At 37.9% G+C, this 23004-nt stretch overlaps 1 protein-coding gene across 1 annotated transcript in view; it reads right to left on the bottom strand.

Annotated features, from left to right (window-relative positions):
• LOC140934796 (uncharacterized) overlaps positions 1-23004 on the bottom strand; it is a 34181-nt gene that overhangs the window by 8717 nt on the left and 2460 nt on the right. Inside the window, exons 2-26 of the mRNA XM_073384362.1 lie at positions 21358-21492; positions 20676-20759; positions 20291-20365; positions 19791-19865; positions 17122-17412; positions 15727-15845; positions 14376-14434; positions 14124-14266; positions 13583-13888; positions 11395-11504; positions 9562-9620; positions 9171-9310; positions 8513-8809; positions 7985-8094; positions 7479-7540; positions 6964-7100; positions 6229-6522; positions 5364-5657; positions 4392-4688; positions 3767-4057; positions 3003-3302; positions 2267-2572; positions 1536-1838; positions 694-996; positions 1-146 (exon numbers count right to left, since the gene is read on the bottom strand). The exon at positions 1-146 is cut by the window's left edge and continues 166 nt beyond it. Of these exons, the coding sequence (XP_073240463.1) occupies positions 1-146; positions 694-996; positions 1536-1838; positions 2267-2572; positions 3003-3302; positions 3767-4057; positions 4392-4688; positions 5364-5657; positions 6229-6522; positions 6964-7100; positions 7479-7540; positions 7985-8094; positions 8513-8809; positions 9171-9310; positions 9562-9620; positions 11395-11504; positions 13583-13888; positions 14124-14266; positions 14376-14434; positions 15727-15845; positions 17122-17412; positions 19791-19865; positions 20291-20365; positions 20676-20759; positions 21358-21492 (4736 nt within the window). The remainder of the gene's footprint in view (positions 147-693; positions 997-1535; positions 1839-2266; positions 2573-3002; positions 3303-3766; positions 4058-4391; positions 4689-5363; positions 5658-6228; positions 6523-6963; positions 7101-7478; positions 7541-7984; positions 8095-8512; positions 8810-9170; positions 9311-9561; positions 9621-11394; positions 11505-13582; positions 13889-14123; positions 14267-14375; positions 14435-15726; positions 15846-17121; positions 17413-19790; positions 19866-20290; positions 20366-20675; positions 20760-21357; positions 21493-23004) is intronic.

The following is a 23004-nucleotide window of genomic DNA, read 5'->3' as shown; positions in this document are numbered from 1 at the left end:
TCCAAGTGTTATGATGCTGTACCAAATGAAGTAACCTCTTAGAATACCGTGGATTTTGTCTTGAGGGGGTGGAGCCCATGACAGAAAGATTTCTGTAGCGCTAGCTTTGTCTCTGGCGTAAACGTTTTGTGGTTGCTCGCTCGGAACTGGAAAACAATTAATCAATCAGTATTTTAGCAGCACCCAAACCCTTCATACCTTTTCACTCTGAAATTCTTATGAACATTCCGTGTGATAAACCTTTTAAGATGGTAAATTTTAAACTTCTTGGAAAGGAAAGAATCGTGTAACGAAGAAAAACTTCCGGTTCTGCCCCCCGGTTCCATTTGAACCTAGATGATGAATTCCTTTTCATTACTCCCCTTAGTTTTGAGGTCTTTCCATTATAGATTAGTGGATGAATAGTCCATTTGGAGTTCTGATGTGAGGGTTTCATTCTCTTCAGGGAAACTGAATTGTGTTAAATTCTTTCTTCGCTTGCCCCACGTTCGTAACGACAGGTCATGAATTGGTTTCACCTGCTCTTCCCGTATACAGTTTGTGTGCTTTAAAATTTACTCATAAAAAAAAATGCGTTTGAAATAAACAAGCTCCCCCCTCCCCCGAGGGCTTATTAATAGTGGATTTACGGCAAATTAGCTTAAATAGAAAAAAGGGACTGATTTTGCGGGGTAAGGTCATTCTTATACTTACTATCTTCATCTGTTGTCACATTCATCGGTGGTGACAGAGCACCATCACCTTTTATAGTAAACGCAAGTACCCGTATGGTGTAGTAAGTAAACTTCTTAAGATTGCTGATTGTTTGCATCCTGATACCGGGTGGGACGGTGATTATAGTGTATTGAGCAGAAGGGTTGTTGTTCTCCTTGTAAAGCACCCTATAACCCCGTAGTCTGCCGTGTACGAATCCCAGAGGAACAGGATTCCACTTGGTTATTAGTGCTGTTGAACTGAAGTTGTTAGCCCAGAGGTTTTGAGGAGGAAGACTGGGAACTATAAAATCAAGCAAAATAGAGACAGAAAGAAAGTCAGCCAATCCTATTCGGTCTCACGAGTGAGGTAAAACATTTTAAAGTTTCATGATCTGCATTTAAATTTATCATATGACCCCTCTTTACTTTTTAGCTAGTTCGTGTCATAGTAGCAAACAGTATCGACCTTCATAGCTGTATAGTCTCACGATGTTTATTACTTTTTTCGTGTCTTAAACCCTTATGTAAATAGTTTGCAAGTGAACTGTTTAAAGGGAAAAAACCCAATAAACGAGAACAAACAAAAAAACAAACAAAGAAGTGGGAAAGGTGGTTATAGTTGACATGGGTCTTTAAAAACCTGTTCTAACTTTATAATAAGCTGATTAATAAGCTGACGGATTGTTTAAATATAAGCAACCTAAAGTCCTGCCTAAATACAAATAAAAGTGTTTCACTTGCTGAGCGTTCCTCTGCTATTGTAAGCCTTTTGTATTTTGCTACAATAAATTTATCTTTCAAACTACTTGAGCATAGTAGGTAATAAATGAAACTTAATACCATCCTCATCTGTAGAGACTATCAATTTTGTTGACTTGGCGCCATATCCAATCGTCGTGAAAGCAGCCGCTTGTATTGTATAATTTGTGAATTTATCCAGTCCTTCCAGATGAACATAGTGCTTATCAGCACGAATGACAGCCTGTCTTACTGCGGCACCATTGTCTTTAGTTCTGCTATAGAATACTCGATAGCCTCTGAGAATTCCATGGACAAAACCAGTTGCGACATCTTCCCAGGTTACATTCACAGTGGTAGAGCTCGTGTTGTAAGATTGGACGTTTTGGGGAGGTAAACTGGGAACTAAGAGATTTAAAAAACCACTAAAAAACGGAAACAGTACCCAAAATCACAACAAAGAGAGAAATTAAAGGGATACATTTAAGGAAATTTCTTTTATTCTGCCATAGATAAGGAATGCTAAAAAAGGCGATGGCAACTTTATTGTATCAATTTTGATTTGTTTCGTTTCCGCAGGCTGCATGGACATGGACTGCATCTTTTCACCATTAGAAATTATTGATCTCTTTCTAAGATAGCTCTGTTTAAATTTTCCTAAAATTACTTTACCTGTGTAAACAAATAACAATCTATATATTTTCATATGCCTCGAGTTTATAGCTTGAATAGTAAATCATAATAGTTGTGTTCAACAATTCACTCCCGTCCGTAAATCCTCAATGCGCTGCCCTGAGGCGTCATTCTACTAACTACAATGGAATAATAGTTACCGTCTTCGTCTGTGACGACCGAGATATCGGTAGAAACAGCTCCGTCACCTTTTCTTGTGAAAGCTAAAACCTTCAGTGAATATTTGGTGAACTTTTTCAGTTCTGTGACCCGAAGCTGGCGATTTTCTGGGTCAGTTGTTACTTTCAAGTAGCTGATGTTCCTGTTTGCGGTCATCTCACTGTAAAACACGCGGTAACCTTGTAGAATTCCATGAACGTATCCTTCAGGTACCTCGCCCCAGGTCACTCGGATACTCGTAGAACTGGTATTATGTGCAGACAAGTCAACAGGAGGTAGACTGGGAACTACAATTAATTTATTGAAAGTATACGTTCAGCTTGTTGTCTTGGTGTAAAGGATCCTTTGTTTTTTTGAGGTAGAAAGAGGTATAAAACCGTGAGGGTACGCGTTTTTAAAGGGGCAAAAAGCTGCTTACATGTATGTGTGTTAAAATTCGCGTCACTGTTGTTTACTTATGGGCATTATGTCTCCGGCCGTTGTTACAATCAAAATACACCATGCTTTTATCGTTAATGACTTAGCAAGTTTTCTGCTATAATAAAACAATTAGATGTCAATTGTTTGCGATGGAATTGTTTATCAGATATTTACCTCTCAGAGAGATCACGTGCAAGTGTTTATATCAATCTACACGGGCAGATAGTGAGTACTATCAATCAATCAATCATCATCGCCATCATCATCGCCATCAAAGTAATCAAATTAACCTCTTACCGTCCTCTTCAGTCGAGACATGTATGCTCTTGGAATTTGCTCCATCCCCAATGGCTGTAAACGCCAGTACATTGATCTCATAAATGGTGAATTTCTTTAGTTCTTGCAACTCTCTTTTATTAGTTGTTTCTGATGTTGTAGTAATACTTTTGTTCCCAGTTACATTTGCTATTTTGTAAAGAACGCGATAACCAAGCAGGATGCCGTGAACAAAGCCTTTGGGCACTTCATGCCAGCTTACATAAAGACTGGTGGAACTTGTGTTACGTGCGCTCACATCCGTTGGTGGGAGGCTGGGAACTACAAATAAAAATATTGATTAACTTGTACACATCTCAGGTAAGTATTCAGAAAGAAAAGAAATGGAACTTCTCTCAGTGACCTAAATACAACAAGAGCTTCTGTACATGAGTCATTCATTTTGAATCGTTCAGAGTGTCCCTAGCTATTGACCTTGGAATTGGTTCTACAAACAATAAACTGTTTCTTTTTCAGTCCCTCAGCTCCCATTGGTTTTTAGGCCTCTTTACCCGATTCTAGGACGGTTTCTTTCATCAATACAAAAGTTCACGTAACTTCAGTACATAAACGGACCTAAACTTAGTTAGTGCCCCGATAAATTGTTTGCGAATTTCCATGGCGCATTATGAAGGAAAATTCCCGGAGAAGGCGATACCGACAGGTGGAGCCGCGAGAAGAAAGCGCTGTGCTTGTCAGCTAATCTGTTAAATTAAACGAATTAGGAAAAATAGCTTTTCACGAACCATCCTGATCAGTCGACACAGTCACTGAATGTGATACATTTCCATCTCCAATGCGAGTGAACGCCAAAATCTTCATAGAATAATTTGTAAACTTTTCCAGTCCTGTCAGTTCCAGAGTTTGATTGACTGTTGTCACGTTTTCATAAAACAGGGTTTTGTCTGCCTTAAAAAAGAGACGGTATCCGACGAGAGTTCCATGGAGAAACTCTTGAGGTACAGGCAGCCACGTGACCCGTAGGCTGGTTGAACTGGTATTGTGTGCCCTGAGGTTTGACGGTGGGAGACTTGGTACTAGAATGAAAATAAAGATGTGCTAAAAACAAACTAAAGCTCAAGTAAACACCCAAACATTCTTTTAAAGGGAAATGGTTTTCTTTTGAGGTGCCTTCCTACTCTCTGTATATCTTTAAGACATAAACGACATTTTTCATTTCATATGTTTCCGGGCAGATTCATGAAGTATGCTTTAAATTAGTGGTGACTGGGTCGCCTGATGAGTTAATTATGGGCTTTGCTAAATAGTGTCTCAAAAGCCAAAAATGAGCAAAACAATTCCGAACCGAACCCATTTTACTAAGGTTCACACAATACTTTTATTTGCTTACAATAATTATATTTTACCCACCGTCTTCGTGTGTCCTTACACTGGTTTCATTTGAAATCACACCATTTCCTTTTATGGTGGACGCCAACACTTTTACAACATACACTGTAAATTTGTCGAGACCTTCAAGATCCGCAGAGAGCACAAGGCTTGATGCATTAATGAAATTCCCGTCAACATCTTGCTGTCTTTTGTAGAAAACCAAATACCCCAGGACAATCCCGTGGGTATACCCCTGCGGGACGGGATTCCACGTCACCGTCAAACTTGTCGAGCTTGTGTTGTACGCTCGGATATCCGTCGGAGGAAGACTTGGCACTGCAGTCAAGACAAAAACTGATATTAAACGATATTTTAATAATGCGAAACCATTAAACGCGATACAAATTAAGTAAGAACCAGAAGTCGTGATTGGTTTATCAGCCGTTACAGCACCACTACCTGTCGTATTCGTTGTCGCAAGAAACGATATTAAAAAGACTTAACAATTAAAATTATTTTTGAACTACCGAATTGCCTAGTTTGCTGAATGATAACATTTATGCAGTCATTTTAAATATTAACAATTTTAAGCCCTACCGTAAAACCTATTATAAATTAACGAAATTAAACAGACACATGGCCGATTAAAGACCTCTGAATTAAGTCGCAAATGATGTTTCTTAGTCAACGAAAATGCAAATTTAACAATTTCCTGTTGACATGGTATTGCTACAGCCCGTGTCTCAACTTAAAACTAACTTGACCTTCGGAGACCGATTTCAGTAACTCTTATATCAGTTCACTCGTTGAGGCCCCGAGTCTCGCCCTTTTAACCGCCAGCTCGACCACGCCTATAAAATAGTCAACTGGTTCGCCCGCTACCAGTTTGGATTTTAACTTTGTTGTGTTACATGTGATATATTTGTTTCATTATCCCTGAAAAGCACCACAAGTGGAAAGGAAAATTAATTAATCAGTTAATTTCAATATCATAGTTAGTCTGACTCTTACCATCTTGATCAGTGGAAGCATTTATATTCCCTGCTGGGCCACGTCCCACCTTTGTGAATGCTGAAACCGTCACCTCATAAACTGTAAACTTCTCAAGTCCACTGAATACCGTGAAGTTCAAAGTCGTGTTGATATATTGCTCACTGGCACTAGTCTCACCTGCCTTCTTGTATGTAACGTTGTAACCCAATAGAATGCCGTTCACATGATCACTGGGAAGTGGTGTCCAGGCTACCCGGAGGCTTGTGGAGCTCATATTGTGCGCGTTCAGGTTTAATGGAATGGCACTGGGAACTAAAATTTAAATTTGTGCAAATTTTGTCATTTCAAATCTCTATATCTTCTTATTATTAAGCATTTGCGATTTAGAGTCGATTTATAAAATAATTTTTTTTAGGTTAAAAAGGCTAAGGGTGAGCTCAAACGTGCGATAGAAGCATAAGAGCACTGATAAGCACAAAGAACAGTGGAAGTTGAAATAACAAGGAACAATTCTCTTCCTTAGTTATATTTCCCAAGGTACGGTAAAAGAGGAACAAAAAACGTGCAACTTGTTTTGCAATATTGCTGCAAGACGGGTTGAATAGTGATGTTGCGCGTTTTACCACCGACGAAAAAACCTTGCAATTCTATTTGTTGCAAGACTGAGGTTCGAACGTGGGTGGTAAAACGCGCAACATCACTATTCAACCCGTTTTGCAGCAATATTGCAAAACAAGTTGTACTTTCTTTGTTGCCCGTTTTAGTAGGTTCAGTTCTGTAAAGATCACAACAAGACGACAACGTTATCACTAGTGCATAACTGTTGTCAATTTAATCTACGTAACCGAAAGCTTAATTTGAATATCATGTTGAACATTCATACCATCCTCCAATGTTCGCGTAGACACCTCCTCGCTTGACATACTAATTCCTCTTTCTGTCACACTAGACACATAAACAGTGTACTTTGTGAACTTTCTAAGGCCAATGATATGTAATTGTGTGACTGTTCTATTCACAACAACAGCTGTAGTTTGGTTGCTACCATTTAGCTTATAGGAAACAAGAAATCCAACAGTTAAGTTGTGCTGATGACAGTCAATACATAACCACGTGACCTGGATAGTCGTGGATGATACTGAATCAGCGCTGATGTTCGCTGGTGGTTTTCCGGGGACTGCAAAGGGAAGAAGATAAGTTTGTATCCATATATATATCCACCGATATTAACCTCTACATATCAACGATATTTTCCAGAGCATATTCTAAATTCTAGATAAACGTAATTCAGTTGGTTTTGTGCGTTCCAATGGTGCAAGTCAAAGCCAACGACGGCTTCGCATGGAAGCTACATAACTTATGTCGCCTTTGGTATTCAGCGCCTATTTTGAAAATAGCTTAGAGTTAAAACTGGTCACTATTTTTGGTTTGGGTAATATTCTCTCCTTACGTTAGAAGTTTAACTATTTCGTAGCTAGTAAAAACTCACACCTGGCTACTTTAAAGTTATCAGTTACTAGTCCTGTTTTTGTCATTCCGATGATGATTAGAAGTGGGTAGACTATTAAGGGTGGGATGTATAATGCAATATATATCATAAAATTAAAACACTCTGTACCGTTATCGCGTATTGGTTGCACTGATAAATTTCCAAGTACTCCTTCTTCGTATAGGGCTTTGTAAATTACAGCAAACTGTTGAGGCCCCACATTTTGAGCATAAACTATTATTATGTCTGCGATCACACTTCCGTTTCTGAAAAGAATCAATTGCGGTTGTTTTTTAAGCAAAACATCTAAAAAATTGATAAAGTTTTCCTTGATAACTCTGAGTGTTCATGCCCCTAAAGGAATGCAAATAAAGTTTTTCGTTTCAGACGGAAAAAGGAAACTTCTTTTCAATTAACTCAATAGGTCAGCTTCATCCTTTTCTCTGCGAGAAAAAACAAAACAAAACAAAACAAAACAAAACAAGACAAAACAAAACAAAAAACAAAACAAAACTCAGAACCAAAAAAATGAACGAAATGATGTGGTGATGAAATGGTGACCGTTGGGCATGAAAGACTACCGTTTGTTTTAAAACACGTCCATGTATAATGGAAAGAAATCGCGGACGTTTGCACTACTTTACCTAAACCGACGACACTGAACGTAGCGAATGTAGTTTGATTCCTGTTCATACAACATAAGCACCTGCACGGAAAAGAAGTAATTGAAAGCCAAAATCAATGACAAAAGTAGTTGGCACATTTCTTTTAGTAACGATTTCATTTATTTATCATATAATTCTGCTCAAACGTCGTAAATCCCCTACCCCAAATCGATGTTTTTTTTTGCCATTGAAGAAAGACTTGCCGGTTTTAAATACAGCATTGACTGGTGGGGAGGGATGGGCAGAGGGTACACATGGGGAGTGGATAGATATGTCCTCTTTTATGGTAGTTTCTCAATGCCTTTTTCCCTCAATGCACACTGGCGAGCGTGCACTTTTTTAAAGAATGCTTCTCCGTCACTAAATGTATTTATAATAACCTCTTTCCCAGGGGTAGGTATAAAATGACCTACTCTTTGACTAAAGGAGAGTAAAACCAGATTAGTGTAAATAAGATGACGTAACTGGCATATAATAAACCTTACGTTCTGTTGAATCGTGCTTGTTAAGGTTTTGAAGTTTTTGCTGGCTGCATCGGAAAGATTACCATTCCATTTCATTTTTCTTAGACGAAATGTTATGTCGACTTGTACAACTAGTTATAGGTAGAATGAAAAGAAGTGAGTTTAAAAATCTACGTTAAGCTCATGTAAAAAAAAAAAAACGGAAAAAGCGAAGCAGAGAAAGAAAGACAGAAATTTTTTAATTTTCAGTATCAAATATAAAACTTCTACAGAAATCTAGCCTCATTAAAAACCCTTCAAACACACTGTTTTCCAGCTTCCCATGCAGACATTCTTGGCACCGTCACGCGTTCCTTCCCCCTAACGTTCCTTTGGGGAGAATGTAGTGACGAGCCAAAAGAACGTCTGCCTGGGAAGCTAACGGTTTTCCGGCTTTATATTAGAAAAATAAGGAACACGCTTGCAAGTATGTAAAGGCTATAAACCAAAGTAACACTTGATATACTGAGGCAATCGAACTTAACTACCAATCTTAGGTGACTGATTTACCTTCCTCCAGCGTCCTTACATTGATAGGAAAGCCAGCAAAACCAAGACCCCTTTTAGAAAAACTCTTTATCCAGACTGTATAATTAACGAACTTTCCCAGTTTTCCAATATTTACACTATTTTTTGATGCGTTAACGTCAGTAGTCCAAATAGTTTCATTTTCCTGGTTTACTGAGGTGAATAAAATCTTGAGATGTGTAACATCAGAGTAATCATCTGTCAAAGCGTTCCACTGCACTCGAAAACTCGTTGTACTTGTGGCGTATGCTGATATGTTGGTGGGAGGTTTTCCGGGAACTGAACAAAACAATGAAACAAACAGTGATGTTACGGATAATTATCAACTTGGGGTTAATTATGATATGATATATTGGTTATTACATAGTGGAACTTAACACCAGAGAATCTGAATCCCTTTTAGGGTCAAAAGTTGTTAATCCATGTAAGTGAGTAATGCTACTCTAGACGTTTTAAAATTTTTTGTGGTATTGTCATAGACATTTTTTAAAGGTTACATATCAACAGCTGCTTTGATGTCTCCCATTAATGTTGGGCAACTATAATGATATGAGTAATGAAATATTCACAGTTTTTATGGGGAAGATTTGCTTGTGTGATGAAATAGTTTCAAAATTTTATCACTAAGTGGAAGACTTACTATTATCCCATATTGGCTCCACAGATAAGTTCCCAAGTCCATTCCTGTACAAGGCCTTATACAGACTTTCGAACTGTTTCATCTCCACTTGTTGTCCAAAGATAATTTTCATGTCTGCAATCACTTTGCCAGTGTAATTCCTGGAATTAATGACCGTACACCTGCGGTTTCATTAATTTCACTTGTCACGTATATAAATTAGACGCTGTTATAACGTATACTTGGCCTTGGCTAGCCAGGTGCTCCTTCCGTAAAAATATGTAAGCATTCACGGCTTTGTATCCCATATCAGACTCAGTGTTTGGAAAATTCAGAAACAGTTCAAAGTTATGAAAGAACGACCTGTGACACAAATATTTTATGAACTTGTTTAATTATACAGAAGTTTTACCTGAACCGATGGACGATAACTTTGCGTAGATGAGTATTGTTTATGTATAGCTCTACCACCTAGGAAAAATAATGCTGGTCAGAGCAGTTAACTCTGTTAAAGCATTAACTCTGTGGTGAAAGAATGAAAGATGGTAAATTTTAAGTTCGGTGAAACGAATCTGAAAATGAATTTATCAGCATGTTACGAGCGTGGGACAAAGAAAAAATCTGAATTCCCGACAGGATTCGAACCTATAACCTCCCAAACACCGGGCGGGCGCTCTATCCACTTGAGTTACGGAGAACTCATGGAGAGCGAGGCCATATACTAGGTTCACCACACAGTACGACATCGACATTGCTGATCCTTGCAGTATGTAGGACGCGTGTCAAATATGAACCAGAAACCCATAAGGGGTTGAAACGTGTAACTCGCGTTCAATGCTCGTGAATATTCACTTTTACCGTATTTGGAAACCTAGTGAAGGATATCCATTTTCAACAAAATTGCTGCCGCGCGATCACCGTGCGGTGGTGACCAGATTTCTGCACTTCAAGGTTAAGACAAAAAATGGAAAGAGAAAGTTCAAAAGAATGCTCAGTTTTCTTTTGGTGGAGGAAGGAAAACTTTTCATCAAGAAATCGTCCTTCGAGGAATTTAACCTTGTTTTCTTCACGGCGGAGCGCATGGTCTGTTCTAACCGCAACCAAGGCAGCGAAGTTTTTGCTGAATTTTCAGGTACATTTTGCACCCTATGGCCAAGAAAATTGCGTTTTTGAAAGAGAATTTATGTATGTTTATAGTTTCATAGACGTTTTATACATTTTTTTCTTCGGCGCTAAAGAAAAATTAAAAAACGCGCTCCGATTTGAATTTTGCCATGTGCTCAGCCGATTTTACTTGCGTGAACAGATGCACGATCCAGATAGTGTTGCGCGATTTACTTTAAAGGATTAACTTTTTGGATTTTGTATAAAAATTTTCAAGAAATGGCTTCTTCGTCTATTGTTTTGAGTTTGTTCATGCTTAAAATTAGGTTAAAACACGTTTGTGATAGTACAGCATCCGAGCTTCTCTCATTACACGCATCACTTTTGCGAAGATGCGATGTCGCTAATTTTACGCAATTTTTCAGTTTCAGATTCAGTGTTTGGACACTTTTCGATACGCAGCTAATGAATTTTATTCGAAAATATGTTTTACTGCTTATTCTAGACTTTTAATATGAGAATTTTAAAAGCCTATTTGCAGTATTAAGTTTACTGCGCAGAGGGTCACGGGGGTATGAATCGTTCTTTGAAGTGACAACTTCAAGAAGTCGCGCGGTCGTTAGTTGGTTTCATAATGTTGCGTTTGGCCTGGGTGGTAAGCCAATTTCCTGCTCAGTGTTTCGGTAATCTTCCTGATTTCAACATTTGAAAGTTTACTCAGCTTTTGGGAGTTTTACCCCCTTTTGCAGGCCTTTTTTTTAAACGGGCTTGGGAACGTGAAGTAAAATTAAGGCACGTCGTGTACGAAATGTGATTGGTCAGTTATCTTTTCTTCTCGTTCCAAATATGGTACTTTCGAAATGAATAATCACGAGCATCGGACAAAACAAACACACGAGAGTTACACGTTTGAACCCCTTACGAGTTTCTGTATCAACCTAGTATATGGCTTTTTTTCGCTCTCCAGGAGGTCTCCGTAACTCAAGTGGATGGAGTGTCCGCCTGGTGTTTGAGAGGTCATAGGTTCGAATCCTGTCGGGGACTCAGATTTTTTCATTGTCCCACGCTCGTGACATGCTGATATCCCTGTACAACGCTGTTTTGTGATTTAAAAATCATAGAGGTAATACTAAATACTTACTTTACTCTTTAACTTTCCAGACAGGTTAAAGAATGCATTGGAAGTTGTATTTTTAAGGTTGTCTGTCCATTGTTCATCAAGTAATAAAACTGTAGCGTTAACAGGTACAACTAAAAATGGCGGAATATAGATACAAGAAAATATGCATTAAAACGACATGCGTAACTGAAATGCTACTCTGCAACCGCCAAATTTATTAACCAAATCAAACGCTATGACTCACCCTCCTCCAAAGTTCTCACGACAAAAAGCCCACTTTTCACCCCGAGTCCCCTGGAGGTAACAGCTCTTGCGTAGAGATTGTACCATGAGAATGTTTCTAGATTGTCCAACACGAAATATCCTGTAGTAAAATTTGCATCTCTAACATTCATATCAGTCCAGTTCGCTTGTAGTTTATAAAAAATACGCACGGCTGTAGTTGATAATGACGATTCGTAATATGTGGGTGATGAATTATCCCAGCGAACCAAAACAATTGTTGGACTGATAACGTCAACTGACAAGTTTGAGGGTGGTTTTCCAGGAGCTGAGTAGGAAAGAAAATTAAAAAATGATTGTTTCAAATTATGTTCAAAGCTTAAATCGACTGGCGTTAAACTAAAAGCCATTCGGCCTTCCCTTGTTAGACTGTATGCCTGTAGCATCAATATCTCATAGACTTCCTTCTCGTAAAATTTTGACACCAAACGATATGATAGTAGTCATATCAAACGCTTACTGTTATCTGAGATGGGATAAATTGTTATGTTCCCCAGAGTTCCATTACTGTACATAGCCTCATGCAACCGAATAAAGACAGACATGCTCACATCCTGGCCAAATATTATCTCAATCTCTACCCTGATGTTTCTACTGTCGTTTCTGAAACAAACAAAGGGGAATGATAAAAGTTTAATTGTCTCATTTTGCGTGGAATAGGGGGAGGGGGGGGGGGGGGGGTGGGGGAGAGATCTGTGATCATACCTCAAATTATGTAAAAGAACACGTCGTAGTTGCTCATTATTTTCATGATAAAGGAGGAAAACCTATGAAATAAGAATATAAATTTCAAGTAAATCAGCGATCAAGCTAATAAACACGTACCAGGCATACAGTAAAAACCCGCGACTAAAAACCTGAATTTTCCCAAGTAAGCCTAAACAGGTTCTTACATAAATTGTAATTAGAACAAATTTAGGCTATTTAGGTTCTTAAGTAGGTTCTAAATTTCTGAAGGGAAAATACATTAAAGCTTAGAGTATTTCGTGGTATCCAGCTTATTCCTTAGAACTTTTGTCATAGATTTAGGAAATAAGAACCTGTTTCAAATTTTAGGCTAAACAGATTTTTGTATACAGGGGGCCTAGCTGGCAAATTTTAACCTAACTGGTTCTCAAAAACCAGGTCCCTAGAAGGGGGTTTTACTTTACTTCTTTGTAAAAGCCTGCAATGGTTGGTATCGTTTTCCTCCCATCACTGTTATTATTACTTAAATAATCAATATTTGTTTAAATTAAATAGAAAAAAAAGCAACATTATCTACACAGCATTAGTCTAAAGGACATAAGAAAGTGTACTTACATTTTGCTTAATCGCTTCTTGTAAGTCATTGTGATAGTCACTGGAGTTATAAAGCAGAGCTTGAACCCATAGCATATTGAACTGGAATGACACATTAATCGAAATAACTGTAAAGTGAAGAAAGGAAAAGAAACTGGCTGTGAGCCCTGTATGACATCCCGTTATCACCCCAGCTATTGAGATGCTGCCAACTAAACATTAACTATTAATTATGAAACGTATGAAATAATTTCTCACTGAACGATACATAAGCAAGTTGGCGTTTCCGACGTTGTTTTGATTCGTCGCCCAAATCCCTCTTCCTCCACACTGCATGACGAGCTAAAAGAGTGTCTGCCTAGGAGGCCATGATACGGAGAGCCGAAAGAGCAAATATTTAAAAACACGAAAAAATCTTGCAAATATGGCCTCACCAGCAGAACTCATTCATTGGATGAGCAGTAAGTTTATTGGTGGGATATTCAGCTCCCAGGGTGTAAGATTCAAAATTTGGTTGCCTGTTGGTGTCCTAAGATATGGCACTTGTGAGACGTTAAACAAATGATGAGCAGTTAAACGCTCACAACCAATGACAAGTGCCCTCAATGTGGAAAGCTCATGAAATATTCAAATTTAAAGCTCTAACCTTTTTCTAGCGTCCGTATTTTCACTTCCTTACTCTTTGGTCCCAGTCCACGAGTGGTTAGTGTTTGCAACCAGATGAAGTAAAATTCAAAATGCTCCAAATGTTGTATAACAATGTGGTTGGTAGTTCTGTTTACGTCAGATGAGCGAGTAATTGTTACATTTTCTATGTCTTGAGTGTAGAAGACACGGAGATTTAGGATTGGAAATATTTCACAACGATTCGAATGTGGGAAGGTCCAGCTGAGTCTTACTCTGGATGGACTCAATGCTTTTGCAGTTAAATTCGTTGGTGGCTTTCCTGGAACTGGAAAAAAAGACAAAGCTAGGAAGAAGTCAACTTCTCACTACGTGAAAACAATAGTTAAAAATAATTTGTGAATTAAAAGTAGTTTTTTAAGAAATAAAACTTGTGTGATAGCTCAAACGATTGCAGCCAATAGGTTAATCAATTGATCAAGGAATCGAATTAGTGCTATCTTTTCCATTGTAACATTAAGGGTGTGATAATATATCAATTATCAAAACCATTTATCACATACTGTTTTCATCAATAACTTCTAGAGGTAGGTGTTCCAGCGTTTTATATTTGTAAAGCCTGTCATACAAGCCGTGGAAATCATTCACTGTGCTGTTTTGATTGTAAATAACAGTGATGAAGGCGACGGTTCTATTGCTGTGATTGCTGAAAGTAAAAAAAATCGAAAAATGAGGTCACTTGAAAAATATGATGCCCATTAAAGAAACGCGAGGATTTGTAATGGATAACGGTTAGAAATGGATGGATACATTACCTGAAATGCACATTTGATATGTTTGTGAAAGAAGGGGTGCCTTTTTGAATGGAACTAAACTGAGGAAAGAAAAGATCATTTTAAAGCATTCATTGCATTAGCTAACACTGTTTATTAAAAAAAGTTCAGAAGGAGACGAACATGGAGAATTTCTCCTGGAGAATTTAACGCCACTATAGGGGTAGGGGCACCTTCGGACTTGGGGGGACAAGGGGGGCGGTAACCTTTGTGCTCGAAAAAAATTACACAATGCCCGAATGATTGAGTTTTGTAATCGGGATGCAAAACACTTATACTGTATAAAAAGGAAAAATATTTACAATTGTCACGCATGGCGAAACGGTTCTAATTCCAGAAGTAGTTATTTTGAAACCTCGCATACTCTATGATCTCTATCGACAGTATACTCGATCTAGTAAAATCAGAAACTTGTTGATATATAAACAAAATATGTCTTCCATGGCGTTGTTTGAAAAAAATGTTAATATACTGTCCATACTGTTCACAATGGATTTATTGCCATAAGAGCTCTCAATACAGATGATAGCCAGGCTATTTTGTCCCATAGTGCTCCGAAGATAGGTCTTCAAGCGCCAAAGGCGACTGAACGAGCGCACCGCTAAGTGTGATGTAGCCGAGATGACGGCCAGAATAGATGTGACCTTGGAGAACTCGATCTGGGGTCATTTCCAAAAGGCTTTTTTCGTGCAAAACTTTAATTACTTCTGCAGCTGTGTTTTGTTGTTTCCTCTTCGTGTCAAAGGTCAAAGCTATCACTGGTAGGTGAATCACTAAGGGTGATATCACCCAACGCACAAACAACCATTATTTCCCAAAAATACTCATTTTTGGCCAGGATCTTATCGAGAGAGATGAAAAAGGTGTTGACACGATGGTAATCCTTTTGTTTCGATAGCGAAGGAGCAGCATGATGTTTTGGTTTTCTCCGGCTAACGCTAGTAAGACTGTTGAGGGTTTTGTGGCACAACAGCACCGTAAAATGAGAAATCGGATTCAGCAATCCACGATTTAATCTTAACACTGATACATTCACAAATCAAATCTTGTCAAATCGCGTTAAGAGAAGAGAACTCAAAGATTCCAACTCAGGATGGACACCGCAGGAAACAATGAGTGAATGTCACCACACTCCTTGATTTGGCATGTGTTCATTTGGCCTGTCGATTTTTCATTTTTTTTTAGATTTATGTCAACTGCTGTTGCCCGAATTATGGGCGTTTTGCTTACAATTTCAAAATTTGTGAAACTAAGGGGGGCTGCCGCGCCCCGGCCAGCCCGCTAGTAAACATCACTGAAGCTGAATGGACAGAATTAAATCTGATATACTCACGCTGTATTCTATAATATATGACAAATTTTTGAAATCCTGACTTCTTCTGTTTCCATACTGATTGTTCCAGGTGCTGTTTAGCAGTAGAAGTGTAATGTTTATGAGTATATATGGTAGAGCTGAGAAAAAAAGGATCATTTATCTCAAACGTGAGGAAACAAATTATCAAAATTTTCGTAAAGCTAACGAGCTAATGTAGTTGCTAGGAATACAATTTACTTCCTTTACCAGCCTGATCACAGACCCTCCATTTTCTCGTAAAAGTAAATTACCATTGGCTGAACGGCGGTTATCATGTCATCATTATGTCAACGACTCATTACGCTCGGGTCATGCGTGTAGAAGTGTTTGTCAAGGCCTGGACACGCTTACTGCGACACTTACTATTGTAATTTACATAAATAAAACATAACTTGAGTCTGTTGAAAGCGCCGCCGACGTGTGAACTTGGGATGCAGTCATTCTACAAGCTTGTACTGACAATATCCTTTGTATCGGAATATAAAAGATGGAAAGCGTGGTGATGGGCCGATTTGTTACGGCCTCGGTCCTTTTTTAGCCAGCTTTTTCGTATAGTTGAAGAAAACATGCTTCTACCCTGCGAGCAGAGGTTTCTCGCTTGCATGGCTTTTAGCGTTTACGAAGTCGTTCGCGTGGCTTGCCTGTCGCGTAGCTGGTTTGTTCACGCGGCGTAAACAAAGCAACTACGCGACAAAAAAGCCATGCGAACGACTTCGTAAACGCTAAAAGCCATGCAAGAGAGAAACCCCTGCTCGCAGGGTAACATGCTTCAACAAAAGTACTAACAAACCAGCGAAACCGAGAGTTATTGTTTGAATGATCTTTTGCGAAAATGTTGTAAAATAATAATTAAGTCAATTACACAAGCAATCTATATCTCCAATATCATTGGTCCAATTTAATTGGTACTTCGAACGCGGAGGTGATAATGATAAGGAGTTGACATGGAGGAGGGACTTGATAAACCTCTTATATCTCAAAGATGTCTACAGACGTTCTCTGTTTTCGTTTACGCGCTCCGCGCTCGTTGTCGCGCTTCGCGCTCGCTCTCGCGCACTAGCCGATTAAGGAAAAGAAAAATAGAGGAACGTCTGTATACAGGCTATAGATTTGCAGTTAGGTTTCTAAATAAGCGCAGAATTGAACACATTATTGCATCAATATTTTCCTAATCTTTTATTAATAAGTGGTATGATCTTCCAGCAGAGGCCCTTTACTTCTCTTTTGCCAAATCGTGGTAAGCTTGTCACCTTCCATTTTTTTCCAACAAGCGTTTTCGACAAAATCCTCTAGATTTTCCAACATGTTTAACTGCACCAACTCTAGGAAGCATAAAGACTGACAACAACGATAAAGATTTTAAAAATAAATCACCTTGATGACCAGTGGTTATATTGACAGCTTGTGAAGGGACACCAAATCCTTTCCCAGTCAGTCCCATGATCCAAAACGTATATCTTGTGTTGGGCAGTAGTCCTGATATATTAATGCTGGTGTCCTTTATACCCGCCAAGATGCTGATCGTTTCATTATCGTCGACAGACTTGTAAACAATTCTGAATCCCCATGGATCTTCAAGCTGCCTCAATATATCCCCAGGGGACCAGGATAGGTGGAGTTCTGTTGGGCTAAGTATGGTGACGTTGAAGTTATTTGGAGGTTTTCCTTAGAAAAAGAGAAATAAATATCATCCTGGAAGCAAATCCTTTTAATGTTGAGTTAAACCCCAAATAACTTTTATATCAAGATAAAAAAGTCGAGGAAAATACGAGTCCTGGTACTAAAAGGATGAATAATACCAAAATTAATACTTTCCTGTAAATTCTCAGATCTTTTCTTGTTATGATTAAGAGATTTATAAGACATAAATTGAATATAAATTTCCTTTCCTTTATTGTGCATTATTCATTAAGTGAAGACAAAATATCTAGAATTTGTGGAATAAACTTTTCTGGTTCCATATCAACAAAAAGCCAAATCACGGTAGTAAGATTAATCTGCAGTTAAATTTTAATGTTTTGCCGCTTCATGTTGTCATAGAGAAAATAAATTTAATGAAAATGAAAATAAGCGCGAGGGTGGGCCACAAATTTTTTTGTAACAAAGAAACATTGAACTCAATTTTCTCAGTTTAGTCACCTTTCACTGCCAAGCAAATGTTTATAAGTCATTTCAGCACAACGAAATAGACAGTGCTGATTCACCAAAAAATCTTATCTGAGTGCAAAAAAAGTGCAAGTTTCAGAATTACTAGCGAAGCATTTCTGTAGACTGAGGGAGAGTAACAATACGTTTGGTTGATCGAATGGAAACTTGCAATAGAAAACGACGAACTCTGTAGTTTTTGGGTTTGAAAATGCCCATAATTTCTATTCAAGTAACCGGCGATGGAAACCATACGATAGGCCATTACTGCTGCCGATTTTTATCGTTAAACTAGTATTAATATTTTTAATTTGAGACTAAATTTTTTGTCGAATTTTGGTCATATATAGACTGAAGTTAAACCAAGATTAAACGAAAATGGTGTGAAAAGTTAAATTTTCGTAGAATTGTGGATTGGAAATAACCGAGTACCTTGTTGTTAATTAAAACCTCCTGTCAAAAGAATATTGATGTTTGTCATGGTTAAAAGGCTTGAACTATGTGTAACTTAACAATTTCAAAACATTTATAATACATTTGAATTGTTGCAAATGTTCTCAAAATTTCAAGCATAATTATAACAAAAGTACATACTGAAACTATATCATAGTATTATGTTATGTTATTATTAAATTTCCATCAGCTCCTGCCTTAAACATTGAAAAATTTAACGAAGTTATTGATCGTTTTTCGGAAAATTACATCAACAAGGCCACTCGTTTTCTTTATCAGTACAGAAGACGACTATTTCATTTTTGTCCACTCCCTCCTCAATCAAATTATTAGTAAAGACGACAACGGGCATGTTAGGTGTAAACATTTCAATAGGTTCGTATTGTTTCCTTTAGGACAGATTGAGAGGGTTTACTTTCGAGAAATTGTTTGTGTGTCGTTCGAAATAATCGACTTAAAAGGTTCCTGTCAAAATCGGCTCAACTGTATAGCGATTTGGTTTAGAAGTTGAATTTAATTCAGTGGAAAAATTCGTAATAAACGGACTGGTTTTTTAGCAATTTTTTGTGACTGACATGGTATCTATAATTAATTGAAGTGAATAAATTACTGAGTTTGGGACGGCAATACCACGAATTGTGAATTGTGGAAGTCGTGGAAATAACACGTAGACGAAAGTATTAAAGTAAAGCTGACTGTAAAGCCATGAGAATGTGCTGAACGTATTTTCTTATATTTCGTCAGGCATTGTCTGACTTCTCGAAGGAATAACATATTTCTAGTTGTATAGTCAATCTTGCTTTGATAGAACAAAAGCACCGCGTTTTCTTTGAATCCGAGTCTTTTACCCTGGTGATTGTTACCAGTGAGAGCTCTTCACAAAATGTTCCCCTTGTAAGTTACCGTAAAATTCCGAAAATAAGCCCCGGGGCTTATATTTTTCAAAGGCCCTTTTTGAGGGGCTTATTTTTGGAGGGGCTTATATTCGAAGGGGCTTATCTACGGAGGGAAACTGATAGGGCTAGCCTTATGGTTGGAAGTAAATTTACCGTTTTTGCTTTGTTTTACTTTGTATTTGAGGGCAATTTTCCAAGTATAAGTATATTTGGAGGGGTGATTTACCAGAGGGTGTTTTGCGTTACCGGTTTGAGGGGCTTCTATTTGGAGGGGCTTATGCATGGAGGGGCTTATTTTCGGAATTTTACGGTAACAGGTTATTTCATCAGCATCATATAACTTGTTTGATTGAAAAACCTTATATTTCAACTTTAAGTTGTGGATGCCTTTTACAGGTAAAGACTCGGTCGCTCTTAGTGCCACTGACTTGAGCTGAGTTTACAATGTACTTTTTCTCCAACGACTACGAATTTTTTAATATCTATTGAATATCTCATAACCGGCAGAAAGGAAGAATATCACGAATCCATCCGAAGTTCTTAACACACCTATTAAATTGCTTTTAGCTGTGACTGAGCTTTCTGCAAACGTCGAGTGGATTATTGCTGCTGATCGGTTATAAGCTATAATAAAAAGGAGAAAATGAATGGAAACGTCAAAGGTGAAATTAACTGAACGGTACGTTCTTAATATATGTCACATAACGTATTAACTAAATATCTTCTTCTGGGCAAAGATGAGAATGATTATGTTGGATAATTGGGCTCAAGAATGTGCTAAGCCGAATTTCTTTGCTATAAGTAAATATATCGATTTTCAACAAGGCAATGTCATTTGAGCAAGTAACAGGGACAGCCTAATTGTTTGTCCAAATTTTTTCGTTCTGACGTAGTAAGAAAAATTGCACCCGTTCTTTGATTCTCACGGTGCATTCAAACATGATAAGTAAGTACGACATAATGATTGCTGATTTCCTTGTCGCACAGACTTCAGTTAACTTTCTTCAAATTGTTTTGTAGCTGGTTGTTGAGTAAGACAGGATACTAACCTGACATTTTTACCGTTGTCTTTTGATCAACAATAGATACATTGGTTACGATTTCTGTCGGCTGGATAATCTGCGCTGAAAGCAGGAAGAACATTTTAAAGACAATTTCAAGAGCACTGAAATCGTTCGAGGTACGAGGAACTGTTGTTGAGGTACAGTACATGAAGCAAAATATTTAGTAAACAACACGTAAAACGTTCAACACCATAAATAGCACACTCGTAAATACGTTCACAAGAACCTTTTGCTGAGAAGTTTGTTCTGATTATGCTCACTTTACGTGAAATTTGATTGTTCCCTGTTGGTTGGGTAAAACATAAACTTGCATATTAAAATGTTGAACATACTAAATGCGGTACACAAATGTTAACCACGGCTGACAAACCTGATGCTGAATAATTCGCTGTACTTGCTGTGAAAGAGCTGAATAAAGATCCCGTTTGACTTGTTTTTGAAGATGAATTAAATGCTAAACAAAATAAATGGATAATAAAGATATCGTTCAATTTGAGGGAAGTCATCTGTTACTTTCTTGCCCAAGCATTTTTATGCACATGGGCGGGCGGAGAGAACGCCCGTGGTGGAACCAAAGTGACTAGGCCACGTGACTCTTAATAGCAGACAAACCTCAGAGTTTAAATTCCAAGAGAAACCCTATGCACACCATCCGCCCGTTTTCTAGGCCATTGAAGCAAACGTGAGAAGACCTCGGTACAACGATTAAAAAGTTCGGTCATTGGCTGCAACTTCGATTTCATTGGAGATTTACTGTCAGAAAATTGTGCATTCATTTACCAGTTATGTCCAAAGACTTAAAAAATTAACTCTCATTAACCCGTTTAGTTTACCGTGCTTTGTGTTGTATATTGTTTTGACCTGTATTAGACAGGAGAGCTCAAATGGACGGTACCGCATTAACGTAGAACATCTCCTTTTAACTAACATCATCACCCAAAAGGATAAAAAACCGCATACCTAGGGGCTAGATGTACCTCAATGCTGCACATTAAAATACAAATTAGCACCTCTAACACTACGCAAGGGTAAACAAAACATGAAATTCAAACCTGATAAAGGTTTAGTCATCAAGACTGAGCTGACTGCAGGTGTGGCGTGAATCTCTGTTGTCTTTTTGAGATAGTTGGTAGTCAACAGTGATGAGGAAGAGGGACGAATATTACAAGATGATGTTCCATTGGGAGCTGGAAGGTAAGAGAGGCATAAACATGATATTTACATTTTACAGTTTCAAAAATCTTGATTATAGTCTGCTCTGGCTCCAAGATCGTCTGAAACATGAAAACTAGTGCAAAACACCAGCGGGGGCCTGGGAAAGGAGCTTCGAGGCTCTTTTCCTGCCATCCACCGCGGTCAAACGTCTGAGCATGCGCGAAGATTTGCTTGGTGATCGCTGCATTCGATTTGGAAAATCTATACACATGTGGCTACGTCTTCTTGCGGGCAAGAACAGAGAAATTTTCTTTGTATTTCAAGAAAGTTCACTGGCGATGAATAGGAAGAATACGAAGAACGTATAACAGGAAATGTAAGTATGAGTAAACTTGCCTTTGACAATCATAATATTCCCCAAGTGCTCTTATGCTCTTGTTGATCAAAATGGTGGCACACATTTGTGGCCGCTAAAAGTATAGCTCAAGTTTAAATAGTTTTAAATTGTTTAAGCTTTCTGTAATGTTTTTATACTAACACTGGCTTGAACGTAATTTGAATGGTTGGTATTTTTATTTAATACAAACCATATCTTTTGGGCTCTGGTTCGTTCTGCAAAATAAAAAATTTAGTAAATTGTCTGGTTGTCTTTTTTTTATGCGATGAAACTGTTCGTTTATGACTGACGACCTTAATTTTAAGCTTGTTCATATCTTTTCACATCAAATATATTATCTCGCTCAGGCTTTAAGTCTGTATTAATAATATGAAACTGTTCTTTTATGACTGACGACCTTAATTTTAAGCTTGTTCATATCTTTTCACATCAAATATATTATCTCGCTCAGGCTTTAAGTCTGTATTAATAACATGAAACTGTTCTTTTATGACTGACGACCTTAATTTTAAGCTTGTTCTTATCTTTTCACATCAAATATATTATCTCGCTCAGGGTTTAAGTCTGTATTAATAACAAACAAAATGTAACGATAATGAATAATTATTTTAGATCTCATTCATAAAATTCAATGACCACATCACATGAGTTTAGTAAACATAATCGAGCTCAAAAAAGATGTATGAACATCTATAGTGTCGGTGTTATTTATTGTTTTAGGCCAGGCACATTGTGAGGGGAAAAAGGTTTTTGTTTTAGCAGATGTTTAATAACCACACATAAGTTCAATAATCACAGCAGAATAAGATTATTTTTGACTGTTTGACATTGCAAATTGACCAGACATCAGTGTACATGCTGTCATTTCAACACTATTGCTTATTCTTCATGTTTGTTTACATTCATGACTAGGCTTCTGTTTTCATTACGCTGTCCATTCAATGCTCGCAGCTTGGTCTTAGTTTTACAGTTTAAATTACTAGCAATAGGGGGGAGGGGGGTGGTGGTAAATGAGGTCTCAGTTGTACAACCTTCTGTGTTGATTTAACTGCCATGGTGTTTAATGATCTTGTATGCATCTTTAAAGTGGGCCAAATAATAGGAGTTAGAGATTATTGTGGGTTACTAGATGCTCGTATAGCATTAA

This window comes from Porites lutea, chromosome 4, assembly GCF_958299795.1.
Source record: "Porites lutea chromosome 4, jaPorLute2.1, whole genome shotgun sequence".
Classification (NCBI taxonomy): Eukaryota; Metazoa; Cnidaria; class Anthozoa; order Scleractinia; family Poritidae; genus Porites; species Porites lutea.
Note: the sequence above shows the minus strand (reverse complement) of the source record. Positions and strands in the feature narration are given on the sequence as shown.